Source organism: Sturnus vulgaris, chromosome 3 (genome assembly GCF_052056855.1).
Source record: "Sturnus vulgaris isolate bStuVul1 chromosome 3, bStuVul1.hap1, whole genome shotgun sequence".
Taxonomy (NCBI): Eukaryota; Metazoa; Chordata; class Aves; order Passeriformes; family Sturnidae; genus Sturnus; species Sturnus vulgaris.
The window spans coordinates 35,709,860-35,735,770 of record NC_142245.1 but is presented as its reverse complement, the minus strand read 5'-3'; the positions used below and the strand labels follow the sequence as shown (position 1 = coordinate 35,735,770).

At 39.3% G+C, this 25,911-nt stretch overlaps 2 protein-coding genes across 2 annotated transcripts in view; one reads left to right on the top strand and one right to left on the bottom strand.

The window, feature by feature from the left end:
* The first annotated feature begins 34 nt into the window (after positions 1–34).
* Positions 35–6,831, top strand: NDUFAF7 (NADH:ubiquinone oxidoreductase complex assembly factor 7). Its single transcript, XM_014889863.2, has 9 exons — positions 35–374; positions 467–547; positions 1,883–1,993; positions 2,969–3,179; positions 3,674–3,732; positions 4,434–4,547; positions 5,343–5,486; positions 5,795–5,968; positions 6,336–6,831. The coding sequence occupies exons 1-9, from the start codon at positions 114–116 to the stop codon at positions 6,546–6,548; spliced, it is 1,368 nt and encodes a 455-aa protein (XP_014745349.2). The 5' UTR covers positions 35–113; the 3' UTR covers positions 6,549–6,831.
* A 2,301-nt stretch (positions 6,832–9,132) lies between these two features.
* PRKD3 (protein kinase D3) overlaps positions 9,133–25,911 on the bottom strand; it is a 40,374-nt gene continuing 23,595 nt past the window's right edge. The window contains exons 9-19 of the mRNA XM_014889861.2: positions 25,403–25,526; positions 22,533–22,610; positions 20,646–20,922; positions 17,417–17,469; positions 16,948–17,020; positions 13,908–14,014; positions 13,182–13,343; positions 12,615–12,713; positions 11,536–11,803; positions 10,552–10,637; positions 9,133–9,920 (exon numbers count right to left, since the gene is read on the bottom strand). Of these exons, the coding sequence (XP_014745347.1) occupies positions 9,747–9,920; positions 10,552–10,637; positions 11,536–11,803; positions 12,615–12,713; positions 13,182–13,343; positions 13,908–14,014; positions 16,948–17,020; positions 17,417–17,469; positions 20,646–20,922; positions 22,533–22,610; positions 25,403–25,526 (1,501 nt within the window). The 3' untranslated portion in view covers positions 9,133–9,746. The remainder of the gene's footprint in view (positions 9,921–10,551; positions 10,638–11,535; positions 11,804–12,614; positions 12,714–13,181; positions 13,344–13,907; positions 14,015–16,947; positions 17,021–17,416; positions 17,470–20,645; positions 20,923–22,532; positions 22,611–25,402; positions 25,527–25,911) is intronic.

Sequence of the window (25,911 nt, the reverse complement as noted above, 5' to 3'; positions counted from 1 at the left end):
CGCACTCGCTGACGCGAATCCGGCCCGTGCCGCGGCCTCCGGCGGGCGGCGGGACCGGGCGGAGAGCAGCAGCAGCGGGAGGAGGAGCGAGAGAAGCGGGAGCCGTGGCTGCCATGGTGCTGCCTCTCCGTGCGCTCCTGGCGGGCCTCCGGCGACTCTCTCGTCCCGTCGCCGCTGCCCGCGGTGACCGCTGGGCCTCTCTCTCCCCTCCTCTCCCCGCAGCTCCCGCGGCGGCGGCGCGGCTCTGCTCGGGCGAGGCGGAGGCGGCCGGCGGGGACGGGGCGATGCTGCGGCACCTGGCGCGCAAGCTGCGGGCCAGCGGGCCGGTCACGGTGGCCGAGTACATGAGGGAGGCGCTCACCAACCCCGGGCAGGTGCGGCGGGGCCGGGCTGGGCCGGGGGTGCTGTGCCTCGGCCCCCGCTCACCGCGCTGACCCCCGGTCCCTGGGCCGCTTCCCCCTCGCAGGGTTACTACACGCGCCGCGGCGGCGTCGGCGAGAGCGGCGACTTCATCACCTCGCCCGAAATAAGTCAGGTGTTCGGAGAGGTAACGCGCTTCCTTGAGCCATAAGTTATTTGTTTTACTTCAACCACTCGGGCCTGGCTGGAATCCTGGTGGACAGCAAGCCATCCGTGACCTACCAGTGCGTCCTTGTGGCCAAGAAGGCCAATGGGATCCTGGCGTTAGGATAGACATTGCCAGCAGGTCAAGGGAGGTGATCCTGCCCCTCTGCCCAGCCCTGCTGAGGCACATCTGGAGTGCTGAGTCCAGTTCTGGGCCCCTCAGGACAAGAGAGACACGGAGCTGCTGGAGTGGCTCCAGTGGAGGCTTACAGAGATGATTGATTGAGGCACTGGAGCATCTCTCTTGAAAAGGAAAGGCTGGGGGAGCTGGGGCTGTTCAGCCTTGAGAAGAGGCACTGAGAGGGGAGCTCATCAATGTCTGTGAGTATCTGCAGGGAGGTGCCAGGAGGATGGAGCCAGGCTCTGCTCAGTGGTGCCAAGCAACAGGACAGGAGGCAATGGCAGAAACTGATGAACAGGAAACTCCATCTGAACATGAGAAAGATGTTCACTGGCACTCAGTACCAAGGGACGTTGTGGAGTTTCACTCACTGGAGACACTCAGGAACCATCTGGACACAATCCTGGGCCATGTGCGCTAACCTGACCCTGCTTGAGCACAGAGGCCCAATGTGGTCCCTTCCAATTTCCTTCCCAACTGATTTCCAAGCCAGTGTTCAGATACCTTATCAGTGTCAAAATACTGGGGTAACAGTGATAAAGTTCAGGTTATTTCCCAAGAGAAAAATTGGTTTGGAGGGAAGAAGGGGGGTTTTGTTTTTCAGAAAGTCCTTTGTTTGGAACACCATCTGTGCTCAATAACACTTTACTTTCAAACAGAACTTGCTTATAAATAAAAAGAGTTATGGTGATTTTCCAGTATGAAAAATCCCCTCAAAAATAATCTCCACAATTTGGTCTGGCTCACTCTGGTTTGTGTATCGTTTCCAGAAGTGAAGAGTAGCTAAATCCTGTTCTCAGTGACACTTTGGTAAATGCAATGTCAGGAAGAACAGTTGTCCAAAGGCACCTGGGCAGTGACCTGCATTTGAGCCTTAAGTGAAAGTTCTTACTCCAGCCAGAACAGACTCCCCACATTTCCTGATGGACAGTTGCTTCTGCTGGGCTGACAGCAATCAATTACCAATTTTAATACTTAAAGACAAGAATGTGACCTTATGTATCATAATTCTTCTTAACTTTAAAATATTGAGACAGAATGTTCCCATGTTATCTTAGTTATCAGACAGAAGGCAGGTATGATTTTCCACAAGTACTGGAGTTATTCCTGTAACCCTGTGTGCTTTCTCCCTGACAGTTAATAGGAATATGGTACATTAGTGAATGGATGGCCATGGGCAAACCAAACACCTTCCAGCTGGTGGAGCTGGGCCCAGGGAGGGGCACCCTCACTGAGGATATACTGCGGGTAGGTGAAAACTATTCATGTTCTTTGTTTCTGGCTATCTTCAATAGCTACAGTGAAATCTGAAGATGTGTTGCTGTCAAGGTTTACCCTTCCCTAGTAGCCAGATCACTTCAGTCAGGGTGGCAGCTCAGACTCTAACTAGACTAGATGAGTTTCTGCAACCACGGCTCTCAGGTGGAAGCAGAACAGGGGCCAGTGTGTGCACACTGCACAGATACACCTGTGACCTTCCAAACACCACTGGATAGATGGCAAGGGCAGGAACATTCCATTGTAAATTATTTCTGTGTAGGGAAACATTATCCAAACTGAAAACCATCCAGGAAGGTGTTGCTGTGTGTAACTGGGATGGAGACCTTAGTACAAGGAACAGAATGGGGGAATACAATAGCACAGAATGAAATTGTGTCAATTCCTTTGCGTATTTAAGGCAGGACCTTATTTCTTTGGAGTTAACACTTTGTGTTCAGTCATGCCTGCATGGCTGTCCTAATTAAAATGCTGCTGATTCATAAACAGATTGCTAATGGGATTTAGCACTACATAAGAACTTTTATTCTATTTACATATGTTAGTAAATATAGTGAAATGTGGGATATCAAACACTTGTTTAAGGTGGCAGGGAAAACTGAACTATTTCACTCCTAATGCTAGACATTCTACAGGTCTTAGAGGAGCTGCAACTACTCTTCCAAATTAGCATTTCATGTTGTCCTTACAGCCCTGTAATGTGTAGCCAACTTTTTTGAAGTGTAGCAGCTTTTATTAAGACTTATGAAGAAACTCATACTGCCTTCTGAAGGAACAAAATGCAGTCTCTCTCACTGAGATTGTTTTGTTAGTGAAAGCCAACTAAAATCTTCTATCTTGAATAATTAATAGTGAATAGTAAATAGTGAGAAGAAAGGTTAATACTTAAGCCTTTAATGTACACAGCACAAGACTGTGCCTAATAGAATTCATCTACCTTTATAGGTCTTCAAGCAGCTCTCCTCTGTTCTTAGTAAATGTGATGTCTCTGTTCATCTGGTAGAAGTGAGCCCCAAACTCAGTGAGATCCAAGCAGTGATGCTGACAGGAGGGAAGGTGCAGCCAAACCCTGAGGATGAGTCTGCTTATATGAAAGGCATTAGCAAGACTGGAATTCCCATTTTTTGGTACAGAGACATTCAAGATGTGCCACCAGGTAAGGAGCTTGAATGCCTTGTTAAAGGGATGGTGCTCTCCCTTCACTGACAGCTTTTGATAGCAAAGGGCATCTCTGCTAGCCTTCACACTGGACAGAAAAGTAGTTACATATTTGTTCTTCCTTGTATGAGTCTGAGGCAGAATCTTGGTTTATTTTCATCACTGTGACCTATTCTGTCTACCTTCATTTGGGGATAGCTACCCAATTTCCTATATTGTTTTTATTTTCATGGGAAAAAAAAACAATAAACCTTTACTGGCTTTGTGTGAATGTTCTTTCACAAGACAGTGATCTAAAATTTATGGACTGGAAGCTAGAGGTAGCTGTAGAAATAAATGGTATCTTTAATGTGTGCAAGCTGGAAGTAATTATAATTTTTTCACAATCACATTAACTAGCTTAATTCATTAGAAATCATAAAAATATTTTAACCTGGAAGCTGCTCTGGAAGCATTAATAATTTAATGCATTCTTTTTTTACCTTCCCACAGGTTACAGCTTTTACCTAGCACATGAGTTCTTTGATGCCCTGCCAATACATAAGTTTCAGGTATAGCAAGATTATTATTTTAATTGTGACCATCTGCTTAAACACCTTTTCTCTTTGAGGAAGAATAGAACTAAGGTGGCAAACTAGACACATGCCCTGTCTCTGGCGATGACATAATTCTAATTGAATTTGGACAAATAAGGCCTAATTCAGCTGATAACTGTAAAATTAATAATTATTCTTAGATGGAAAAACTTGAAGAAAGCTAAGGATTTCTTTCTGCTGAGATAACTCTCAGGGTTTTGGTGTTTTTTTTTATTTCTTATGCTACATTAATGCAGCTTTCCACATGATTTTCTTTAATACTGCTAACAAAAGACTGAAAGGCTTTCATTTGAGTAGTAATGAGAGCAGCAAAATAGAGGCTAGTTATGATTCACAAGTAGCAAATTTATGAAAATCACCAGTAAAATTAAATCTTTTGTTTTGATAAGTTAAATGTTGCACTGTCAATAGAAGAGGCAGCATCATTCATTCATTTTAAGTATAATTAAACCTGTATTTGTTGGCTCTGCAGATGAGACTCCACAAGCTTTTCCTAAAGCAGTTACTGGAATTAATTAGGAATGAGTAATAGCTGTTAATAATGTATTGTTCCTAAAACCTTTGTGAAAAGGCTTGACATACTAGTTCAATCAAGTGAACAAGATCCTGTGGTACCTGTTGGAGTGTAACATGGGTACTTTGGGCTCGTTGAACAGCGAACAGAGAAAGGCTGGCGTGAGGTGTTGGTTGACATTGATCCAGAAGTTCCTGGCCAGCTGCGGTTTGTCCTGTCACCATCCAGGACCCCTGCGACACAGAACTTTATTCAGGTGAGGTTATGCCTATCAGAGCTCATCCTTACACCTTTATTGACTCTTTCAAGAACATTTAGTGCTTCTCAGTTACTCTGACAGCAAGAGGAGGGCTCTCAGTCTGTAAATTAATAGAGCTTAAAATTTCCACAAGCATTTAGCTCTGTATGCTCTGAAACTACAGCACAGAAATTACCACATGTATCAAACTACACAAAATGTGTCAGAGAGCAAACCAAGGCAGCAAGTGACAGGCAGAGTTCTGCACTGTGTGTGTGGCATCACCATCTTGAGAGTGGCCTTGCCCCAGCCAGGCTCTCAGCCTCTTCAGGGTACTCAGGGCAGCTGCCTGCTTCTGTGCCAGGCTGACCTTTAATGGAAAGTGGCTGTGGTTTAGTCCATAAATGCACTGGATACTCAAAGCTACAAAATTAAGTACTGGAGATTAAAGGGAGCTAAAAAGTCTCACACAGAAAGACAGGAAGGCCTCTCAGAAGGGTGTGCACAGCTGAAGCATTATTTTCCTTAAGGACCACAGTAAGGAAGTTTCACCTGATACACATATTCTTGGTAGAAAATTTTTCATTTGACTACAAGTTATTGAAGAGATAACTGAAATCCAGCAGTCAGAAAATACTAATTAAGAATGAGTGATAACAAAAACCAGCTCAAGCTAGTACAGGCAGCCTGGAATGCACCTCCTGTACCTGCATGTCCCAGCAATGCAACAGCCCCAAGAAACCCAGTGTGAGGGATACTTGCCTTGTGCATGTCTGCTAATACAGGTGTTCTGGTCTTTGAACTCTGCACTAGCCAGAAGAAACAAGAGACCACGTGGAAGTGTGTCCTGAGGCTGGTGTCATTGTGCAGAGGCTTGCCTCTCGGATAGAGAAGGATGGTGGAGCTGCCCTGGTTGCGGATTACGGCCATGACGGAACCAAAACAGACACCTTCCGGGTAAGGCACTTGGCCTGTAGCAATAAGCCAAAAGACTCTTATCTTTCATCATTAGGTTCTTCTAAGATAAAGTTTGTAGGTGGGCATAATAGCAAAAACTGCATAAAACTGAGTAATTCCTATTTTATCAGTACCCAGAAGAGTTTCTGTCAGATGGATAGGGTAATCTGAGCTCTTGCTACATTTATCTCAAACTTTCCATGTATAATTTGCTATTGTCACCCCTCAAAGGCACAACTTATTTTTTGCTGGCTCCAGCTATGATGACTGGACTATAGCCGAGTGTAATCTTCCAATTTCATTTTCAGGGTTTCCGGAACCACAAACTTCATGATGTGCTGAGTGCTCCAGGTACAGCAGACCTGACAGCAGATGTTGATTTCAGCTACCTTCGAAAGATGGCACAGGGAAAAACTGCAACATTAGGCCCCATAAAACAGCGGGAGTTTTTAAAGAACATGGGCATTGACCTCCGACTGCAGGTATGAGAGTGTTCACAGCTACAGAACTCTCCCAATGCACAGGCAATACTCTTAAGCAGCACGAGAGCTTTAGTAAAAATCTTTGGGTTTAAAATGAAGTTGTTCAAAATAACAAGTAGGTATGAGATCAGAAAGGTGCTTCTGCTAGATGTGCATTACTCCAGATCCCTGAAAGCAAACTGATCATATTATATGTAGGAACATCTAATGCAAAACTTGCATCAGTGCATGGGCTGTGGACCACCACCAGTGATCTCACCAGTTCTACCAACCATCACAGCACTGTTAAGTGAGGAGGATGCAAGAAAGGATTGCAGAAATTTATAGGAATGCAAGAAAGGCTCTAACCTGCTTTTTTTTTCCCCAGGTGCTCTTGCAGAATTCTGGTGACACAGCAACCCGCGAGCAGTTACTTCACAGCTATGATATGCTGATGAATCCCGACAAGATGGGGGACTGTTTTAATTTTTTTGCCCTGCTGCCTCACCACAGACTTGTACATCCTGACAAGAAAGATAAGCCAAAATCGAAGTCTCCCCTACCACCTGTTGCTGGATTTAATGAACTTTTACTAAAGTAATTTCAAATATTATCACAAAATGTGTGATGGCTGTTTCAAAACAAGTCAGGTGCAGCACACCAAACCTACTGAGTGACTGCTCAAAGAAGCATGAGTGGAAATAAAGCAGTACACATACAGAAGCCAGCACACACAGAACAGAGAACGAAAAATGGTTTGGGGGTCTTACGACAGAACTGAGTGAAGTATTTACTAGTGGAATCAAAACTTGTCAAAGATGCACTAAGGAGTCTTTAAATGTATTCAGGTTTTGGTACTTGAATAAAATCAAGCTGCTTTGACAGTTTTGAAGATATTTTTATAAAGAGAATAGTGACAGGATGCACGTAAAAGGAGTTCTGCTGGCAGAATTTCCACAGCAAGACATACCTAATAACAAATCCACAAAGTATAGAACCACTTACTCCTAAGAACATCTGATAGGAGAGATAATTCACATAAATAAAAAGAACGAGTCTGATAGGGAAATAAATTTTATTTTCAAGCTTACCAGAGGATATTTACAAACAATGGGGTGTATAAAAATATAAAAGTACTTGACAGTGTCATTTTCAGGCTATAAATTTTACATGAGCTTTTTTTCTAGCATCACCATAGCACTATTGCTTGAATGAACGCAACTTAATTCCTCTAGGAGTAAGGATATTAAACACTGTAACCTACTGCTGTCAAAGTCTGCAGCAAAGGTAGAAAAAAGGGAATAAAAAACTCAGCTATTTTTACTACTCTAGGAAATTTACTCATAATGTAAGTCTGATTTTTTTTGTTTTCTTGACTACTAGCTGCTTGTGGCTTCTATTGTCTGGCCCCATAAGTCTGCATATGATCAGGCAATCTCCTCCAGAGGCCAACAGCATTATTTTTATTTTAATACAACTAGAAGAATAAATAGCTCATAAAATATTTTGAAGCAGAGCAGACTTAATGGGGAGAGACAAAAGCCAGACCTTCTACTTCATTATTGTCCCCTCCTTCCTCTATTCCTGTTGTGCTTTTTCAAGTGACTAAGCTGCTTTATTTCTTCCCTTAAAACAACACCAACAACAAACCCACAGGTAAACCTCAAGTAACAGCTCAAGTAAAAAAATCTGAAGTTTAAAACCAAACTGTATCTACATGATTACAGTTAGGATGGAATATAGCAATGGCTTCACTGAAATTTGGTCACTTGAGCACTGGAAGTTGAAAAACAGCACTGCTTTCCTTGCCAAGAGCGGGCAAATACCAAACTACCAATGTCAGAGGTGATTGCCCTGTTCCCAGAGATGAAAAGCAGTGCCTCTTTGAACAATCAGTCCTGAAACCCTCCCTAAGCAGGATTAGGAATCCAGAGCTCAGCCTTTGCCAACAGGGACACCTACGAAATGCAGTGGCAGACAGATAAAGGACAACAGGAAAAGAAAAAATTAGTTAAAGACTCAAACCTACCTGTGGGTACATCCTTCTGCAGCTGCCACTGACCACTGCCAGGTCACTGCTATTGCAAGCAGCTGCCAGCTCTGAACTAACCATGTATCATTTTAGGTATATCTAACAACTTATAAATCTGCTCACCTGTTTCCTTACCTGAATAACAACAGTAGAAAAAAATACTTATCTACACACAAACAATAAAAGAAAAATCTTTGTAGGAGAGAGGAGATATCCCAAAGCCTGTCACTGCCTTTGCAGTTCAAGCCTGTATCAGTATTTCAGAAATATTTCCAACTAAGCTCCAGTTAAGCAGCTTGGCACATCAGGGATGCACACAGCCATCCAGCACCCTCTAGCAGCACAACACTCTTATCCCACAAAAAAATAGGATTTCACCCTTTTCATTTTTTAAAATAAGACCAAAAAACCTTCTTCCATTTTCATTTAGCATGATGGCCTCGAATTTCTTTGAAATACCATTAACTTGAACTGTCCAAGGGAATAATTCCCAAAGAGCACTGCTGTTTCCCCTCTATTGTGCCACAAGTTCTGTTAGTGGCTGGGAATCCTTCAACTGAGGCATGTGCACAGAAAAGACTGAGTTAGGAGTTGCTTTTGGACTCTTCATTCAGCTCAAAACAGTTCTGAGCACAGTAAAGAGGATGGGGGGAGCTGCAGGTTAAAGTGGGAAGATGAAGTCCTTTCTCCTACAATCCAGCTGCCCTGGCAGAAGCAACAGGTGATGTGGTATCCACTGTTACTTCTAGGTTTTGAGCAGAGTTAACATAACAAGCTAACAGGCTACAAACTACTCCTGATGTAAGTCCAGGGAACCTTAAAAAAGTTAGAAAAATATTAGAAAAATTTTTAAATCTTATTACTCAAAACGACAGAAGAAAGCTGCATGTCTTTTTCCCTATTTTTCCACATCCTTGTGCTAGAAGCTGGTCTTCCAGAGTGAAAGGATATGCTACATCAAGTCTTGTATGTTCTCTGTGCTTTACTTGTGTAGTTTTAAGGCAAAATGCCTTTGGTGCATCAATGACATGCCAGCCTTGCACAGCAGCGCACTACTGTGGCTTATTGCTTTTTTAACAAACAAAATAAAAGCCTAGCACAGCTTTGTCATCTCCTTAGACTGTCAGCCAGCATTTCAAGAGGAATGTAAGAAGTTAGGGGGTTTTCTTTTTTTTTTTTTTTGTTGCTATCTGTAAAAAGTTCAATTAAGGCCAAGACACACATATTTAACTGTCTAAACAGCAGCAAATTATTCCTTCATCTATGAAGCTGTATTCAACTAAACCACCACGTTTTGCTTTAGCCAAGGTATTCTGTACTGTAAAGTCTTTTCATCATCCACAGTTTGAGAAATGGGAGATGTATCTAAGTAACAGAAAACAGTCCTCTATGGCCTAGTAAATAGGGATTAGAAAACTATTACAAAAACTCTTACTGCGTAGGCTATGAAAATATCAAAACCCCTTGAAAAACACAAACTATTCAGTCTGTACACACTACACCTCAGTAATGGCTTTGTAGCCACCCAGCTCGGTGAAATGTTACAAGGCTTTGTATCCCACTGTCCAGTAACTACTCAGAGAAAGTCAGGGATGCAGAAAAGCTTGCCAGATGACAGTCAATTCCCATGGCAATGCAGGATCCTCTGGGGCTTTACACACCAAACTATGTGTATAGCATTTGGAAAGAGCTATAGCTGTTCCAAAACTTATCTCCAGTTTCTGCCTGGAGTATCCTTCTTTGCTGCAATTTAGCATAATGAGCAAATCAAGGGTCCTCTTCCATGTCATCTGGATTAGGAGCCATAATGAAGTGCTGGGGGTACTCGAGGTTGTGTTCATAAGCGTGTTCTTTCCAGCGTGCATCGTCGCTCTCGTGGGTAATGTAACGCTCTCCAATGCGTGTTTCAAATTCTCTGAGGTCAAGCCAAGTCTGATAATCCTAAGGAGTAAGAGATTGAAGGAAGCAGTTTTAAGAAACAGCAGCACAACATTCCCACAGATAAATTCTGCAGCTTGTGTCCATTTTTAGTGTAAATAGCCACAAGATATAACCAACAAGATCTGGTTAAAAAAAAAAAAAAAAAAAAAAAAAGGGACCCCAATACTGTCCACAAAGAATAGTTGAAAATTAAACAGGCTAGTATCTAAGGTTGTCAAAGCAGCAGATCAACTCCATTCCAAACAAATATCTTCTAAACCGACTACAAGGTATGGCACACACCAGTGTGTTAACTTCAGCTGTAAGCAAACAATGTTTGTCTCCATGCTGATTTCACAGGGCTCCATGCACTCATCACTGCCCACAGCCAGAAGAGTAAACCCATGTTGTGCCAGACAGAAAGGAAAAGGTGAGAGAGAAAGACAAATTTCCCTTGAGGAAAGAAGCCATTCACAGATGGTCAGAACCCTGGAGCACATCAAATGTAAAGCTAAAACCAGAAATGCTCAAGCCTTCATGAATGCTTGTTAACAGAATGTGACACTTGCAGTTTTTATAAGCCTCTGAGGGATTTCAGCAAAAAAAAAAATTCACTCATTATAAACACAGTAAAAAAGGCAGATGGGTTTACCTGTAACCATGGGTGACTAAGGGATTTGTCAACACTGAAACGTTTCCTCATCTTCACTTGAAGCAAATTGTTTATTAAATCAATGGCTGGCAAAGAAGAACAAAAATTATATTGTTTAAATACTAATCACCACTATCACCATTCACATGCTGCAACAGAAATTACTTTTTTATGTGTAAGTGTATCCTCCATTGAACTCCTTTAAATTTAACCAAGCTCTTGAATTTTATATTTAGCTTTGATTATGTTAAATGTGGCTATGAAATAGGTATGGGCTAAGTCCCCCTTACTTTTGATGGAAACACTAAAAGCTTTACTGTGTTATTTGTAAATCTTTTTCCCTACTGATTTTAGTGATTTTCAGATATGCCTAAAAAGCTCGAGCATAATCCTGTGTTCCACTAAGATATAGGTACTTCCACTATTGTATACTTTAGTATACAACCTTCCACATCTACCTGTGTATTAATTATGTATTAACCAAACATGGTAACAACATAGAACCAAAGCTGCCACTGGAGAGCTCTAGGGAACAGACTTTAAACTTCTAGGTTGTTCAGACCTGACACTTAAATCTGTACTTCCTAATGTACAAACTAAAATTCCAGATTCAACTTTGAACCGTTTCTGTGATTATAGTTCAGATAAAATATGCCAGCATTCAGCAAATACCCACCTATGAATTAACTTTCTTTTGGGACTTTTGGGAAGTGTCAAGTTACTCATTCCACTCATCATGCATGAAATTCATTTTTCTTGCTAAACTCCTGACTCCCTGTGCTGAAAATGATCTAAAGCATTCTATTTCACAATTTATCTTTCACAAATATATTTACCTCGTATTCACCCACTTTGGCATAGTCTACTAAACTCAAACTATTAATAATTTTCCCACTCCTTCCTAAATGAACATTGACATTTAAGCATTTGAATATGTTACCTACATACACAGACATTCCAAATAGAAAAAATTAATTTCTTTACCTTCACTAGAAATTTCTTTCCAAGGATTTGGTGGGTACATAAATGCCGCATTTTGAATCTGATCATTGATATCCTCATCTTCATTAAATGGGAATGTACCACTGAGGCTCACATAGACAATAACTCCCACTGACCACATGTCTAGGGAGCGGTTGTAGCCTTTGCTCCTGAGCACTTCAGGGGCAAGGTAGGCAGGAGTGCCCACCACCGAGCGCCGGAACGACTTCTCCCCAATGATGCGTGCAAAGCCAAAATCACACAGCTTCACCTGCAAAAGCAGCACATTTTAAACTGAGAAATCTCTGCTTGACTTCACACCCTTTCTGACATCACTTAAACATTGTATGTATGCAAACAGACACAAAACCCCGTGTAAACCAATCCATTCAGGTTTTAGGTTGCTGGGTTTGCAGCATGCAGATCAGCCACGATTCAGATCAAGACTGAACTGGTCCTGCACAGACTCAGGTCTGAGGCAGTTTGTATATTACATGGCCAGAAGTGTGCAAATAAGGAAAGCTACCCTGATTCCAAACCCAGCTCATTTTCAGAGGTGAATCCTCACTCTCGAAATGCACAGAACCAAAGTTAAAAACTCACACGAATCCCAGTCAAATCACATTCCTCTTAATCATATTCCAGAAGCTGGAGGTTTTGGCTACACAGAAATTAAACAATGAGTTTTAGCTTGAACTCAGACCCAGCCAGCTCTTGACAGAACACCCCAGTAAAATGCATTAACAGTTGGCACATGCATCGATGCTCAAATCTTCATGATCCTGCAACAGTTCCTTAACTTGAACACAAGCAAGCATTTCGGAGACAAAAGGATCCAGATCAAGTCCAGCATGTAACCCTAAGTCAATAAACCCTCCTCAGAGTGTAAGAAAGAGCAGTGCATTAAAGGCACTTAGTGAGATAAGGGAATAAAAAGAGACAACTACAATACATGCAGTTCAAGTAATTCTAGAAGTCAGTTGAAAATCCCACAAGAGGTTGCTTTTTAAGCAGCAATGTCAACATTGCTTTACAAAACCCCAATGAATAGTAATGAAAAATATTGTTTAATCTTCACTCACTTGAGGGAATGGTTCTGCTGATGCTAGTAGTACATTTTCTGGTTTTAAATCACAGTGCACAATATTCTTGAAGTGTAAATTCCTCAGAGCAACAAGTATCTGCAAAATGAAAGAACACTTTCAGAACATATTCAAGCAGATCAGAAGTGTCAAAAGACACACATACCAACCAATACAGCAATTTTTATCAATATAGTCCTCAAGAACTAACCCATATATACAGTGCAAGTACTGTTTTTTCTAGCCTACCAAGACTTGAAAACAAGGGGGTTTATTTTCCCCAACCTTTTTCCCCCTCTTCTCTTCTGTCTTGTTGAATGCTTACTGTTCTGACATTCATCTTTAGATGTCCATAATGTTATGTCTTGGGAAAGAAGGGCCAAAAAAATTAATGTAACTAACATTCAAAGTTCTTTTCTTGTTTATTCAACTTTCATTAGATATGTAGCTCTCTGTGCTGTCTCTTTTAAATAACAATACAGAAAAGCCCTTCTCCAAATTCTTGTCTTATAATTACAAATCCCAAATCTAGCATTTCCTCTCAAAGCAGAGGAACTGGTTGCTCACCTGAGTGACCATGAACTTAGTTATTCGTTCTGGAAGTCGACTTTTCTCACTGGAAAGAATCATCTCTAGCATATCCCCATGCAGCTTTTCCATCACAACAAAGACCCGTTCTGGGGTTTCAAACATACATTCCAGGTTCACAATCCCAGGGTGGTGCAAATTCTAAAACAAAGTAGCATAGGTACATCACTAAAATAAAACAGTATGAAGTATCCTGAATTACACAGAAATGCTAGCCACAAATCAAAAAAAACAGTTCAATAGATACAGGTGAAAAAAAGCACCTGAGGAAAGAAACCAGCTTGAAACAAATGTCAACCTATAAAACATGCCAACTACTAAGGATAACTTGTTTAATACAAATTAGCTGCAATGATTAATTTTACAGTTGATGCATGTTCTGTACTCAAGCTACTGAGTATATAAATAATACTCAAAGATTGAGAGCCAGTAGTGGAAAACAGCAGAAAATAATACTGAGGGAAACAGAGTACATGGCTTCAGTGGGATCCCCAACAGCAGGGTAGGTATCACCCTCACCTTATCAACTCTACCAAGTACTCAGGAGTTCCTGCTTTTATAAGATTCCCTCTTCCAAAAGTACTTAGAAATCACAGACATAAATTTAAAAATCAATTCAGCACTTACACACAATGCCAAATCTCATTAATAATCTTATTGTCTATTTAAGACAAAACTTCAACGCGATTCAAAACACTTTTATACCTGGAGAATGGCTACTTCATTACGAAGTTGACTTTCCTGTTTAGTTGGAAACCTCATCTTGTCAATGACTTTGATAGCCACATCTCTTCCAGTCTTCCTATGTTTTCCTAAACAGAAAGTCAGTGTCAGCCATCAAGAGGTAGTAGCAATCCCTAGCTACAAAACATTGCAGCAGAAATTCCTTTTTGGGGAAACGAGTATATTCTATCAAGTGTACAGTATTACCATATTTACATTTAGAACTGCAAATGGCATATAAGTAAAAGAAGTGATCAGCCTCCAGAGGAATTCTGTAGTTTAAACTTAAACCAGTTACCACTCTGCTGTCAGTCTGTCAGTGTTTGGTACACACACACACACTGACATTACATGTATTGGGTGAAGTTTTTGCTTGTGCAAGGGACTTGCACATGAGCAAGCAGTAACTACCCCACAGATTATTGCCTTTCCTGTAAAATCAACAGCAATTCAAGGTCAAAGTGAAGACAGATCTACAAACTCACTCCAGTGATGTCATATTTCCATGTGCACAGGAAATTAGACACCTTATATTCTATGGGAACATGAGAGTAATTAGGTGCCCCAAAGAACAGCAACACATTTAACACCCAGGTCAGTCTGCTGTGATCAGAAAGCTCTAAAAGGTTATGGTAAGAAAAGGTGGTAAGAAAAACACCATGCTGACAGCACCACATATTATTCCTTGGTGCAATCTGCATCAGCCATGAGAAGCATTCTGCATACACAGGGAGGCTGTGTCCAGGGCTAAATGAAGAGCTGTTAATGCTTCCCCAGCTTTTCACAGCTGATGAACTGTTTCTTTCAGTCTCATCAGAGAGGTTAATGGGATCATACACTGCAAGACCTTGGAAATCTGAGACATTTAATACTAAACTACAACAGAACAGTAAGTCTGCACCAAAGAAAAGTGTCATTATCTGCTCAGTGAAGCGTTTGAAAGCCACTTTAGGAGAAGGGACGACACACACAGCTACAGTGCAAGTGGCACAGAAGACTCTACCAGCACTGCTGTGGGGAGCCTGGCTATACCTCAGCAGCCACCAGCCAGCCTCTCCTGCTGCTCCCTGGCCAGGGCTTAGGCAGGGCACAGGAACTGCTCCACAGACTCTTTGACCAACTACTGCACCTGCCTTTAACATCATCATGAATAAAGGGCTTATCTCCACCAGATTAAGGAAATTATATTGAAATGTAGCACAAATACAATCAGTTACAAACTAGATGCAAAAGACAGAAGGCAAATGCTAGATTGCTAAAGCATGTAAAGCAAACCAACCCATCTAACAAAACACCTAACTACACAAGCTAGACTACAGCTAAAAATTGCCCATGAAGAGTAACAGAAAAGCAGCTTGAAAATTCCTTTGCTAAACAAAACACAACCAGCCAGTTTTCAGTGCAAGTTTTACATCAGTAAAAAAATGGCAAGAGTAGGTTTTTTCTGTCTACCTTTTTCAGATCTTTCAAACTAAACAAAATAGGAAAAGCAGAGGGTAACTGTTCTCACTGATGCAGGAGTTGGATATATATATATCCTGTAACTTTTGATTTGCAATTTTGGAAATGTTTGTCAAGAATAGGGGTCGCAAAAAAATACATCAAAAAAGAAAAACCCAATCCAAACCCGACAACAATGAAAGCAACTTATTTTTTCCATTGTTACCATTATTTCAGTATGACTACACAGATCAATAAGCCAATATGAGAATTTACCAAATCTACTCTCCCCAAATACCAGCAACAATTAAGCAGTGTGTAGAGCCAGTAAAACCATAGTCTTTTATATTGTCTTTTCCTACTCTTTCAACTTGTGATTCTATATTAAGGAATAAGCATATCCTATATATTTTAAGCCCTCATTCAGAAAAAATAAATTAATGTAAGCTTTTTTTAAGTATTTATTACACTTACAAGCACTTGTAAGCATTGAATCATGTAAAATACCAAGCTGAGATTTATCTACAAGGCAATTCAGGAACAATAAAATCCAATCATTAAAATAAGTGTCTGCATTTGTTAATTTCTATTCATAAGAGAGGGTGGACATTTTGATTCACACTATGCTTTAAGAAATACAGAGGGGGCAAAAAACCTGACCTCCATCAAGAGTGATGTAAAACCAGACCAAACTGTATTTCCACCAAGCAGTTTAGAAGTAATAAAGTATCTAACTATACAATTGGCACATAGAAAAATCACAGCAAAAATACTTCCTCATTAGGAAGAAAATGTGACAGAAGCAGAAAGATTACCACTTGTAAATCATAACTTATGATTTTTTCTTTCTTTCCAGATTTATGGTCTGTGGTTTTCTCAACACTTGAGATATAACACGAGATTAAAAAAAAAAAGAGAGAGATAGAAACAGAGTTCATATGCATTTCCAGTACTTCTTTTTTGTGATTACATACTAAAAACAAGTTATATGCTGCAATAGAAGGTTTAAAAAAACTAGGTGATACTACTAGACTTGAAACCTAGCACCTAACACCCTTGGCAAAGAATGCCTCTTCCTACTTTACCCTGCTGACAGAAATTTGTTCACATCAAGTATGTCAATAATATGTTTGCATCCATACTGTCAAACCATCAACTATGTGTTTTTCTAATTGCTTTTGGTCACATCTCTCAGGTGTCATTTAAAACAGGTATAACTGATAGCAAATATATGAATTCTAATACTGTAAAACACAAACAACAGTGTTAGAATTTGCAATTTAAAAATATCATTAAACATGGCCAAACTGGATTGCTTTGTATTTAACTATGGTCAAAATGCAATGCATATTCTAAACTGATTAGGATGCCAATGCAAAACTGTAAATGAGAGAATTTAATTGTAAAGAAATACTTTACATAAAACTGCAGAGACACACAGCAAAGTAATCCAAACAAAACTTTTAACAAGATTAATTACACCTAAACATTCTTGATACAGCTAAGTAAGTATGAAAAGGATAATTTTATCAAGCAGAGATTCCACCTTAATAAATGCATAATGGAACATAATGCAATTTACCTCCATACACAATACCAAACTGACCAGAACCCAGCACTTCATCAGCAAATATTTGGTACACAGAGCTGATATCCTAATGCATGAAAAAAAGAAATCACAAATATCAGGAGTTATCAAAATGTTCAGAAACATATTAGTTATTATTATTATTATTAGTTATTACAGCTAGGCTGTAATATCTTTGGCACTAATAAAACTCTGTAAAAGGTACCATCATTACACTGAATGGAGTGGGAAAATACAACAAACTTTTCCTGAAGAGGATCCACTGAGCTGCACCAAAAGCAGGGACATACATTCATAAGAACTAACAGCCATGGCAGGTAAGCAGATTACCTCCTGCATATAACACGGACTTCTTTACCTACAGTGCTCTGGTGCTGCTTTCTCATCCAGACACTGCCACTACCAATTACTTTGTAATACTCAGATAAATAAATATCACTATAATAGAATGCAAATGACTCACCACATTCTCCTGGACCTGGCAATTTGAAACAGAGATGCTTAGAGACAATTCTTCTGCAATAAAGAAGATAAAGCCCAGTAAGTAAGTAAAAAGGGCAGACTTTTTCTAAAAAGAGTGGAAAAATGAAAATCAACAAAAACCCTTTACTGACTTCTAACCCAGTATCAGTGAAATAATTTTTAGTGTTGTTTTGCAGAAACTTCATACTCTGGAACTCACTAGATAAATAACTATGGAAGTTTTGCTGGGGTTGTCTTTTTTTGTCCTATTCCTGATTACAAAAATAGTAGAACAATACAAGTGTGTACACAATAGACAGCTGGAGAACCAAAAGCAATAGCAACTGTATCACAGGTCATTAAATGAATAATGATTTCTGGTAGCAATAAAGAAAAATACAGGCAAGAAGAGCAGGTAGATCCCTCACAGTCAAATGAATGTGGCTTCTTATCTTCTGTGGCATCAAGACATACAGAATTAATGCACAAGAAAAGGAAACAAATCAAAGAAACTAAGTAACAGAATAATTGAATTTAAAAAGCAATAAAGACCATAATGTTTAAAAAATCTTTGTTTCATCGATGAACTAGAGGAGCATAACCATCCTTGGAATATAAGGATACATTCAGGAAGTGCAATTTCCTAGTAAATGTATCAGATAAAAATTCTTCAGTCTGCAGCACGCATTGACATGGATTTTTCATTACAGGAATAACATTGATGCACAGGCAAGAAGAGACATACCAAGGAAGGCAGGAAATAACCCTTCTTTTTTTACTTCCAAGGCCAAAGTAAAGCATCACAGACTAACAGACATCTACCACTTGGAGTCTGTCTCTCTGAAGGCATTCCAGACACAACTGGATGTGTACATGTGTAACCTGGACCCTGACTTGTCAGTGAGGTTGGACTGGATGATCTCCAGAGGTCCCTCTCAACCCTAACAATTCTGTGATATTATGTTAACTTAAAGAAAAAAGAAGAATTAATTCCTCTATAAGGTAGATAGAAAACACACTATAGACTTACTGGCACTTTGAAAAGAGCCTTTATTATCCTAAAGGGAATTTAGAGAAAAAAGATGTCTGATTTTTGCCACCTGCGCTTTATCTCAAAGAAGAGATTTACAGAGAGAAGATAGGAACAAATACTAATTCTCAAAGGCACACTGAATTCTGCATCTGAAATATGAACTCTGAGTCTTGCATATGCCTACTGATTATTGACTATGGTCAAGTCAGTACTGAAGTAACCATACAGAACACAAGGGAAAGCAATAAAGAAGTCAGACAAAACAATTCCTACGGTCAACAAAAACTGCTGCAAGCTAACTAGAAAATAAAGATACAGTTTTTGAAAGTGTTTACCAGAGCACACTGAACCCTTGTCCACAGATGGCTAGAGAATACAAAGTAACTCAGAGGTAAAGAGTGAGTTATTCCTTCCAAATAAATCCATTTTTCTAGCTTCTGAAATGTGCAAGAGTAAGGGCTAAGAAGTAGTCACTTCTAAAGAAATTAGTAATGCCACAATTCAATATGTAATCTACAGCAGGTAAACAGCTTATTTTCTCTCTCATTTTAGCTCAGACTCACGCCACAAAGAAACACCCCACCCCAAACACCAAGTACAAGGTTACAAAGGATTCTTTGCCATCGGTCAGACTGGAAGAACATCCTCATTTCTAACTCCCTTGGCTGCAGTGTGGTGTACAATAACTAGAGAGTGCCTTGTGGACACTTTGACACTACAAATTCCCTGCTGCTGCAAGTATTTCAAGCACTAGCAATTTCTCCCTCCCCCTTTTGTTCTTTTCATTTAAAAGCATGCATTTGAGACTTTTTTCCAACTAAAATCTAGTTATCTTAAAGGCTCTTGAGATACATTTCATGATTCACAAAGTGTAGGAAGAAGAGGGATGAACAGATGTTTTGTGGCCTTCTGAGAGTTTAAAAACCAACCTGAGTTGTCTAAAACTATGCAAATGCCACTCCCCCAACTCACAACAGTTTCTTATACTCCTACAATCCTAAACATACTAAAATACTTCCTCTCAGCATCTACCACTGCAGTTCTATTGCCTACCAATGTCAATGAAATTTTATTATTTATATATGAAAAACTATTAGTTTTGGAAAAATCAAGTGTCTTTGCAAGTCTGTCAGCAATGGTAAGCCTTAAGTGGTAGAAAAAAACACGGTGTGTATATATACAGAGAGAGATATACAGATATATATATATGAAAAATTCCGTATCAAAAGTGGCATTTTATGTATGTATAAAGCATGTATGAGGTACCATCTCACAGGTATGTTTCTTCATTGTAATTAAATACCAATGGCAGTACTGGCATTTCATAGTTTACTATTTTAGACCATTGTGGCATTCACAGAAAGTGCCTTTACCTCAGACTACATTTACATGTTCTTAACTGTTGCTGATGCAGAGTAGCCAGATAGCAGAGACAGAGAAACTGATCTTAGAATCTCCTGCAAAAGAAAATTTTACTGCAAGGAGATTAAAGAGTAGCTGGAATTCAAAAGGAAACTAAAAGTGAAAGCATAAATCTCAGTACAGAATGAGAATGAATGTAGTTGCAAAGAACAAAGACAAAAGAAAGAAAACAATATATAAGTTTAGTGGAGCCTTGATAATGAATACAATCCTATGTCAGAGGAAAAAAGGCAGTGAAGGGGCATAAGAAAAAGAACACAGTACTTTTTGTAACTACCCACAGCTCAGAAGAAGTTTTTTACAGCACTGATGGTATTTACACTGCAACACTAACTCCTTTTCTTCTCCTTAGCTACTGACATCTCACAGAATTTTAAAAATACATATATATATACACAAAGGTGCTAACATCAAAAAACATCCAAATTTAGTTCTTTCAAAGTGTATGGATATAATCTGAATATATATATTTAGTTATGTATATTAGAAATATCTAATCTGTGCTCCCCTTTTACGTCTGTGTTTGTGTTCCTAGTGGTCCCACAGTAAAACTCTGCATTAATGTTGTAAATCTGATTCTTTACTACTTCCTGCTACAACAGATTAGAGGATTTGCCCACCCTCCACAATCCTGAGGGTCACTTTTTAGAGACTCATGGAAAATGTTGGACCCAATTCAGCAGATACTTCACTCTAAAGAAGCACTTTTCCCAAAGGATTCACTACCATCAGCAGCCTCAGCACATGAACAGCAGCGCCTTGTCTGCCTGCTTACTGTGATCTTTTCCTTGTCCTGCAGCAGTGCAAACGCTAGGCTGAGGAGTGACTGGCATCAAGGCCTGGCGAATGGCTTTCTCCCAGCCCTGAGCTACGTCAAGTCCAACTCCGGAGGCAGCGAGAACTGGACTGTGATGAGCGCTGCCATTGTTCTCGCCAACAAAGTACACCATCGTGTCAGTGATGATCTCAAAACAGTAGGGGTTGCTGCCCTGCACCACGTGTGAAAAATCTCGAGGTTGAGTCACCTGGAGAATTTCTGAAAGTGGAATCTCCTGAAGAAAGATATTAAAAAATTAAAAAATGAAAACGCACATAATATTTTAATATACTAACACCCATAACTTCAAGCGTTGCAAAGAAACCAAAACAAATATACCAAAAAAACCAAAGCCAAAACACCAAGCTTCATAAATAAATTCAAACTGCACATGACCATCGCCCACCCAGTTTTCTGAATTCCTATATACAAGCCTAGACAGATTTTCAGGCCCACCACAGTTCTCTCTACACAACTACTATTTTCTACTCAAACTACATTTATATTCATCATGAGACACACCTCCCCATCGCATGGGTAAAGTGATGCACAACTAGAGATGACCATTTTCCCCTTGCAGTTTATACAGCTTAGGCAGAGAGGAGCATGAAGGAAAAAAAGGGAAACATTAAGGAGAGGATGCAATTATACAAGCTAATCAATAAGCACTGCTTTGTGCATCAGAATAATTTTGGGTAAAGATTCTCTTTTGTACAAATATTAGTGGATATTATCTATCTGGTCACTTTAAGACCATGGTAACAAGACTATCACAGAACAGATCTGAAGGAAGAAATGGTTTCAAGTTCACACTAGCTGGAGGAAGATATTCCACATCCATGGAAAGGTGCAGGTGCATGTCCCTTGCAAGAGCAGTGAATAAGCAGGTGAACACCAGGCAGGCATTAGGAGGATAAGAGACGGCAGCTGATTGAGATGAAGAGCAAATAAATGAAAAGGCAAAAACTGTGAATTACTCTAACAGCAAAGACAAACAATCACATCTAATCAGTTTAGACAAGGGATGCAAAGGGGCAAGTGAAAGCAGTGACATAACAGAGCAACAAGCAGGAACATATTTTACCAGCTGTGTTTTGAATGCACAGGGCAATACAAGTATCAGAGAGGTCTGAGAAGAGACTGCATTGGTCAAGCTAGGGATGAAAAGGATCTGGGCAAGTTTAGCTGGGTGTACAGAGAAAAGGCTTGATCTTAGAGATGTTATAAAGGAAGAAGCTGCAAGATTTGTACCCCCACCTAAAGGTATAAGACAAGAAAAGGAAAAGTCCTGTTTACACATTCAAATGCATTTTCTCAATATTCCACCACCAAACACAATCCTGCATTGACAATACACTAAGCTCCATTTGTATAAACATAAGGCTATACAGTAAATTTTCCTGTAAATCTTGCTTGAAACTTTCAGTTGTACAGAAGGAAGTAATTTAATTTGAGGAACGTTGAAATAAAGCACATAAGCATGCAAACTTTCACTACTCAGAGAACACAAAATTCCAAGCCTTCATTCAACTGGTGGCCAAAGAAATTCTCTGGTAATTGTGAGGAAAGCTTAATATGCCAGGTAATTCAGGAGAACAGTACATGCAAAAATGTAAGGAGAGACATACTCAAGGGAATTAGAGCAGGAGCTGCAAGCAACTTCTCAGGGTTAGTCTTGGTCCTTCTCACTTACAGGCTTTGGGCAACAATTAACCTGGTCACAGTTTTGATTCAAAAAGAGATAGGAAAATGGAGATAATACATAAACTGCTCACAAGTAGACTTCATATCTATAAAGCACTGAATAAATCAAGTGAAACATAATTATTACTCATCATTAATTACCTTGTAATATTTTGTTCCAGATTCATTTTGAAATAGTGTGAGGCATTTGCTGTCCAGTCTCCAGTAATGTCTTTTTCTCTACAAAATGTACAGTACAATTACATAAGGAATAAAGCTCTCATTTGGCTTTTGCTATCTCATTATTTAAATAAAGACAATGCTTTAAATTACTGTGATAATCATTCAAAATTAATCTGCAGTTTAATCTTAGCTACAAAAATTTAAAAATAAACTTTGGGAATAAGGACTTTGTTTTAATTGAAGAACAAGCTCAAAACCAGCAAAAATATCCCACAAACTAGCAAAAATATCACTTACCTTACAAGAAAAGCAGTGATAACAGGAGTTATCTCATACAGGAGAAAACAGTTACTAGACAGGTTTTACTCCAGGTGCACATTCTCACAAAATCTGAATCATTTAAATTTAGTGACAACTGTGGAAGTCATGCTTTCCCCCTCTGTGCCCTCATATCAACATAGCAGAGGTTCAAGCACTGAGTAAGCCTAACAAGTCCTTAATTCTTTTGTCAACACAGTGGCAAAACAGACACATTATGAGATTCAAATGAAAAAAATACTTTGTGGGGGGGGGAAAAAAACCCAAGACAGACTAAATAGCCATTTGCTGTAAGCATCCACCAACAAGAAATCTCTCCTACCAAAAAGTAACATGGATTAACAGTTGTTTATAAATGTCTTGCAATTTAAGCAGAATATTCCTTAAAACAAAGAAGCTTTTAGAAAGCTAATATGGCTGGTATGAATCTAAGATACTTTGCTTGCACCATGCTCATACAGTTAGAAAACCACTTTCATATTCCTGGGACAAAAATCCAAGACCCTTAACTCTAACTCAGGATGAAAAAGTTTGAAATATTATTCTATTATATTTATATTTTCTAAACTTTGTCATATTAAAAGAATTTTTTTTGCCATATTTAAGCAGAGCTTAAATCCCTTCAGTCAGGGAGAAGCTAAGTCAACCTATAGGAGTTAGAAAACGAAAACTAGATCAAAAATGGATTTAACTAAAAGGAATTCCCAGACAGCACTGGGACAGTAGGTGAAACCAAAAGGGTAAACTTGTCATTTTGACATGTATGCTCTTTATTAAATCGTGAGTCAGGAAAGACTTTGGAGGAGAGGAATTAAGGAAAAGGCTGGTCACTTCCTCAGGGATTCATAATCTGCCCCATACCCTACTCTGAGAAAGGATGGAACCAGGGTCAGAAAAAGAGTAAAGATGATGACATAGAAACTTCTCATTTTAAAGAGTAAAACATCTTGTTAACCAGGGAGCACAAGAAGCACACAGATCCTGCTGTTAAAATGAACCTGTCTGGAAGTGAGAGGAAGCCCAGTTGTTTCAGGAATAGGAAACAGTCTGACATGCAGAGAACAGAACGCTCAAGGGAAATAGCCGATGTTGTAATGCCCAACACGGAAGTCTCCTCCCTTAGGAAGCTCTGTGAGATCTTGTTTGGCTGGAGGTACCTTGCTTTGGGTCAGGATACTCCATTTGACTGGCCTTTTTCAGTTGATGTCATCGAAGTAGCAACCAGACTGACAGATGAAGAAAATCAAACTAAGCTAAGGTGTTTCATCAGATCACTGTTCTAAGGGGAGGTTAAAAAAAAAAAAAGTCCATGGGAAAATATACAGGTTGTACTGAAAGTTTAAATCAGAGCTGAATACCAGGTCTGCCCTGAACAGTTCTGCTAGAACTATGTTATACTAGAACTTTGTCTGCTACCTGGCCTTAGTTTTTCCAGAGCTATCTGATGATAATTGTGACTTTTATGTAGTCTTGGCCGTAACCACATCTAAAATATGCTAGATGCTTATTTTGGATTGTGATAAATACATCTAGGTCTTCGAAAACTGTACCTTAAAGAAATGGTTTTTAAGGTAATTTCACGAAGACCATTTACAGCAATCAGTTTAGCTGACAATCACAAAAAGTTAAACATTACCGTAACCTGAGCTGCCTATTATCACCCCTCAATTTGATTTAATCAGAACTTAAATAACTTCGTTTCTCTAAATTCTTTAGCTCTCCTTTAATCAGATGCCACAGAGATAAAGAATGCAAAAGTGTTTCTGCTGCCTTTCATGGAGTCTCAATATGCTATAATGTTCTCCATGAGATCTGGAAACTTCTTAAATTCATCCTTTCATTCACTTACCAAAAAACAAGAGAATTCACTTCCTCCCATCAGACAATACTAAGGAACCCTGTTATTTTGCCTTCCTCTTCAATACACAAAAACTGAGTAGTCTGCCTACTCAATTAAGAGCTCATTACTGCTGGCACTGGCAACAAACAGCAGTCTTTTTGGAGGATGCTTGCACACCCAAGAACATACAGTCAAGCCACAACTCTTAGAGTGAATTGCTAGAGGAATTAAGGGCTCCCATATCTACATATAACTATTTACAAACACCTAGATCATTAGAATAATACTGTCAACCATTTCGGTACACATCATATTCTTATGATTTCCACCTTTTCACAGAAAAGAACAGAAACAGAACAGAACAGAAAAAGAGACACAAGTATTTAGCTCAACTACTAAAGAGAAAGAAGACCCAAGCAAATTATTCCAAGTTACCTTCTCAGGAAAGCTGAAATACTACACATGCAATTCATTTGAGACAATGTAAAGATGTCTTTTCTTCTTAAAGTGGAGAAAGAAAAGTACTGCTCAATCACCACATGAAGAACTTTTAATAAATTACAGTTTCTCCCTTGAACCAGATTTCTTTATAATGAATGTCACAACTAAGTTCTTTCAAATGATTCTCTAAATCAGAGATAAAATATACTAGTTTAGAGAAATAATTTAGGAAGAAACTAAAGTAACTGACCAGGTTGTCTCTACTAGTATAGTGGACCATCCATCCTTCTTTCACCATTGTACTGCTCTTCCTCTTTGTGTGTTTGATTGACTGTACAACTCGCATGAGAGGAATATTATTGCTTGTTGAAGGACTAAAAAGAAGATACAACAGTTTAATATGTAACAAGTAAAATACAACAGTACTGCAATTATACTCGTTTTACACATTTAGTCCGTAAGTTTCAGGAACAGATACCTTTTTATCCCATACAGATTTAGTTGACAGATGAATTTGATAAGGCATCTGAGCTCCTACTAGCAAGTATTGCAGTACTTAAGAAACAGATAAGAAACACACTGAAATGAGGACACCCACAGAAATCATCTCTCAAAACAATCTGCTGAGACTGCTGGTCTTTTATGCTATTTTACACCACAGAAATATAATTAACATCACCATAACTATAATTTCTTCTTGTCTATGTAAGTTGATTATGCTGCTTCATAATGCTGATAATGAAGGTCTCTACCAAAGCA

Excerpts from the sequence above, each read along its gene's own strand:
- NDUFAF7 (XM_014889863.2), top strand. The coding sequence starts at position 114 with ATGGTGCTGCCTCTCCGTGCGCTCCTGGCGGGCCTCCGGCGACTCTCT. Across the intron at positions 375-466 it reads CGCTCACCAACCCCGGGCAG|GGTTACTACACGCGCCGCGG; the intron begins GTGCGGCGGGGC and ends TCCCCCTCGCAG. Across the intron at positions 5,487-5,794 it reads CCAAAACAGACACCTTCCGG|GGTTTCCGGAACCACAAACT; the intron begins GTAAGGCACTTG and ends TTTCATTTTCAG.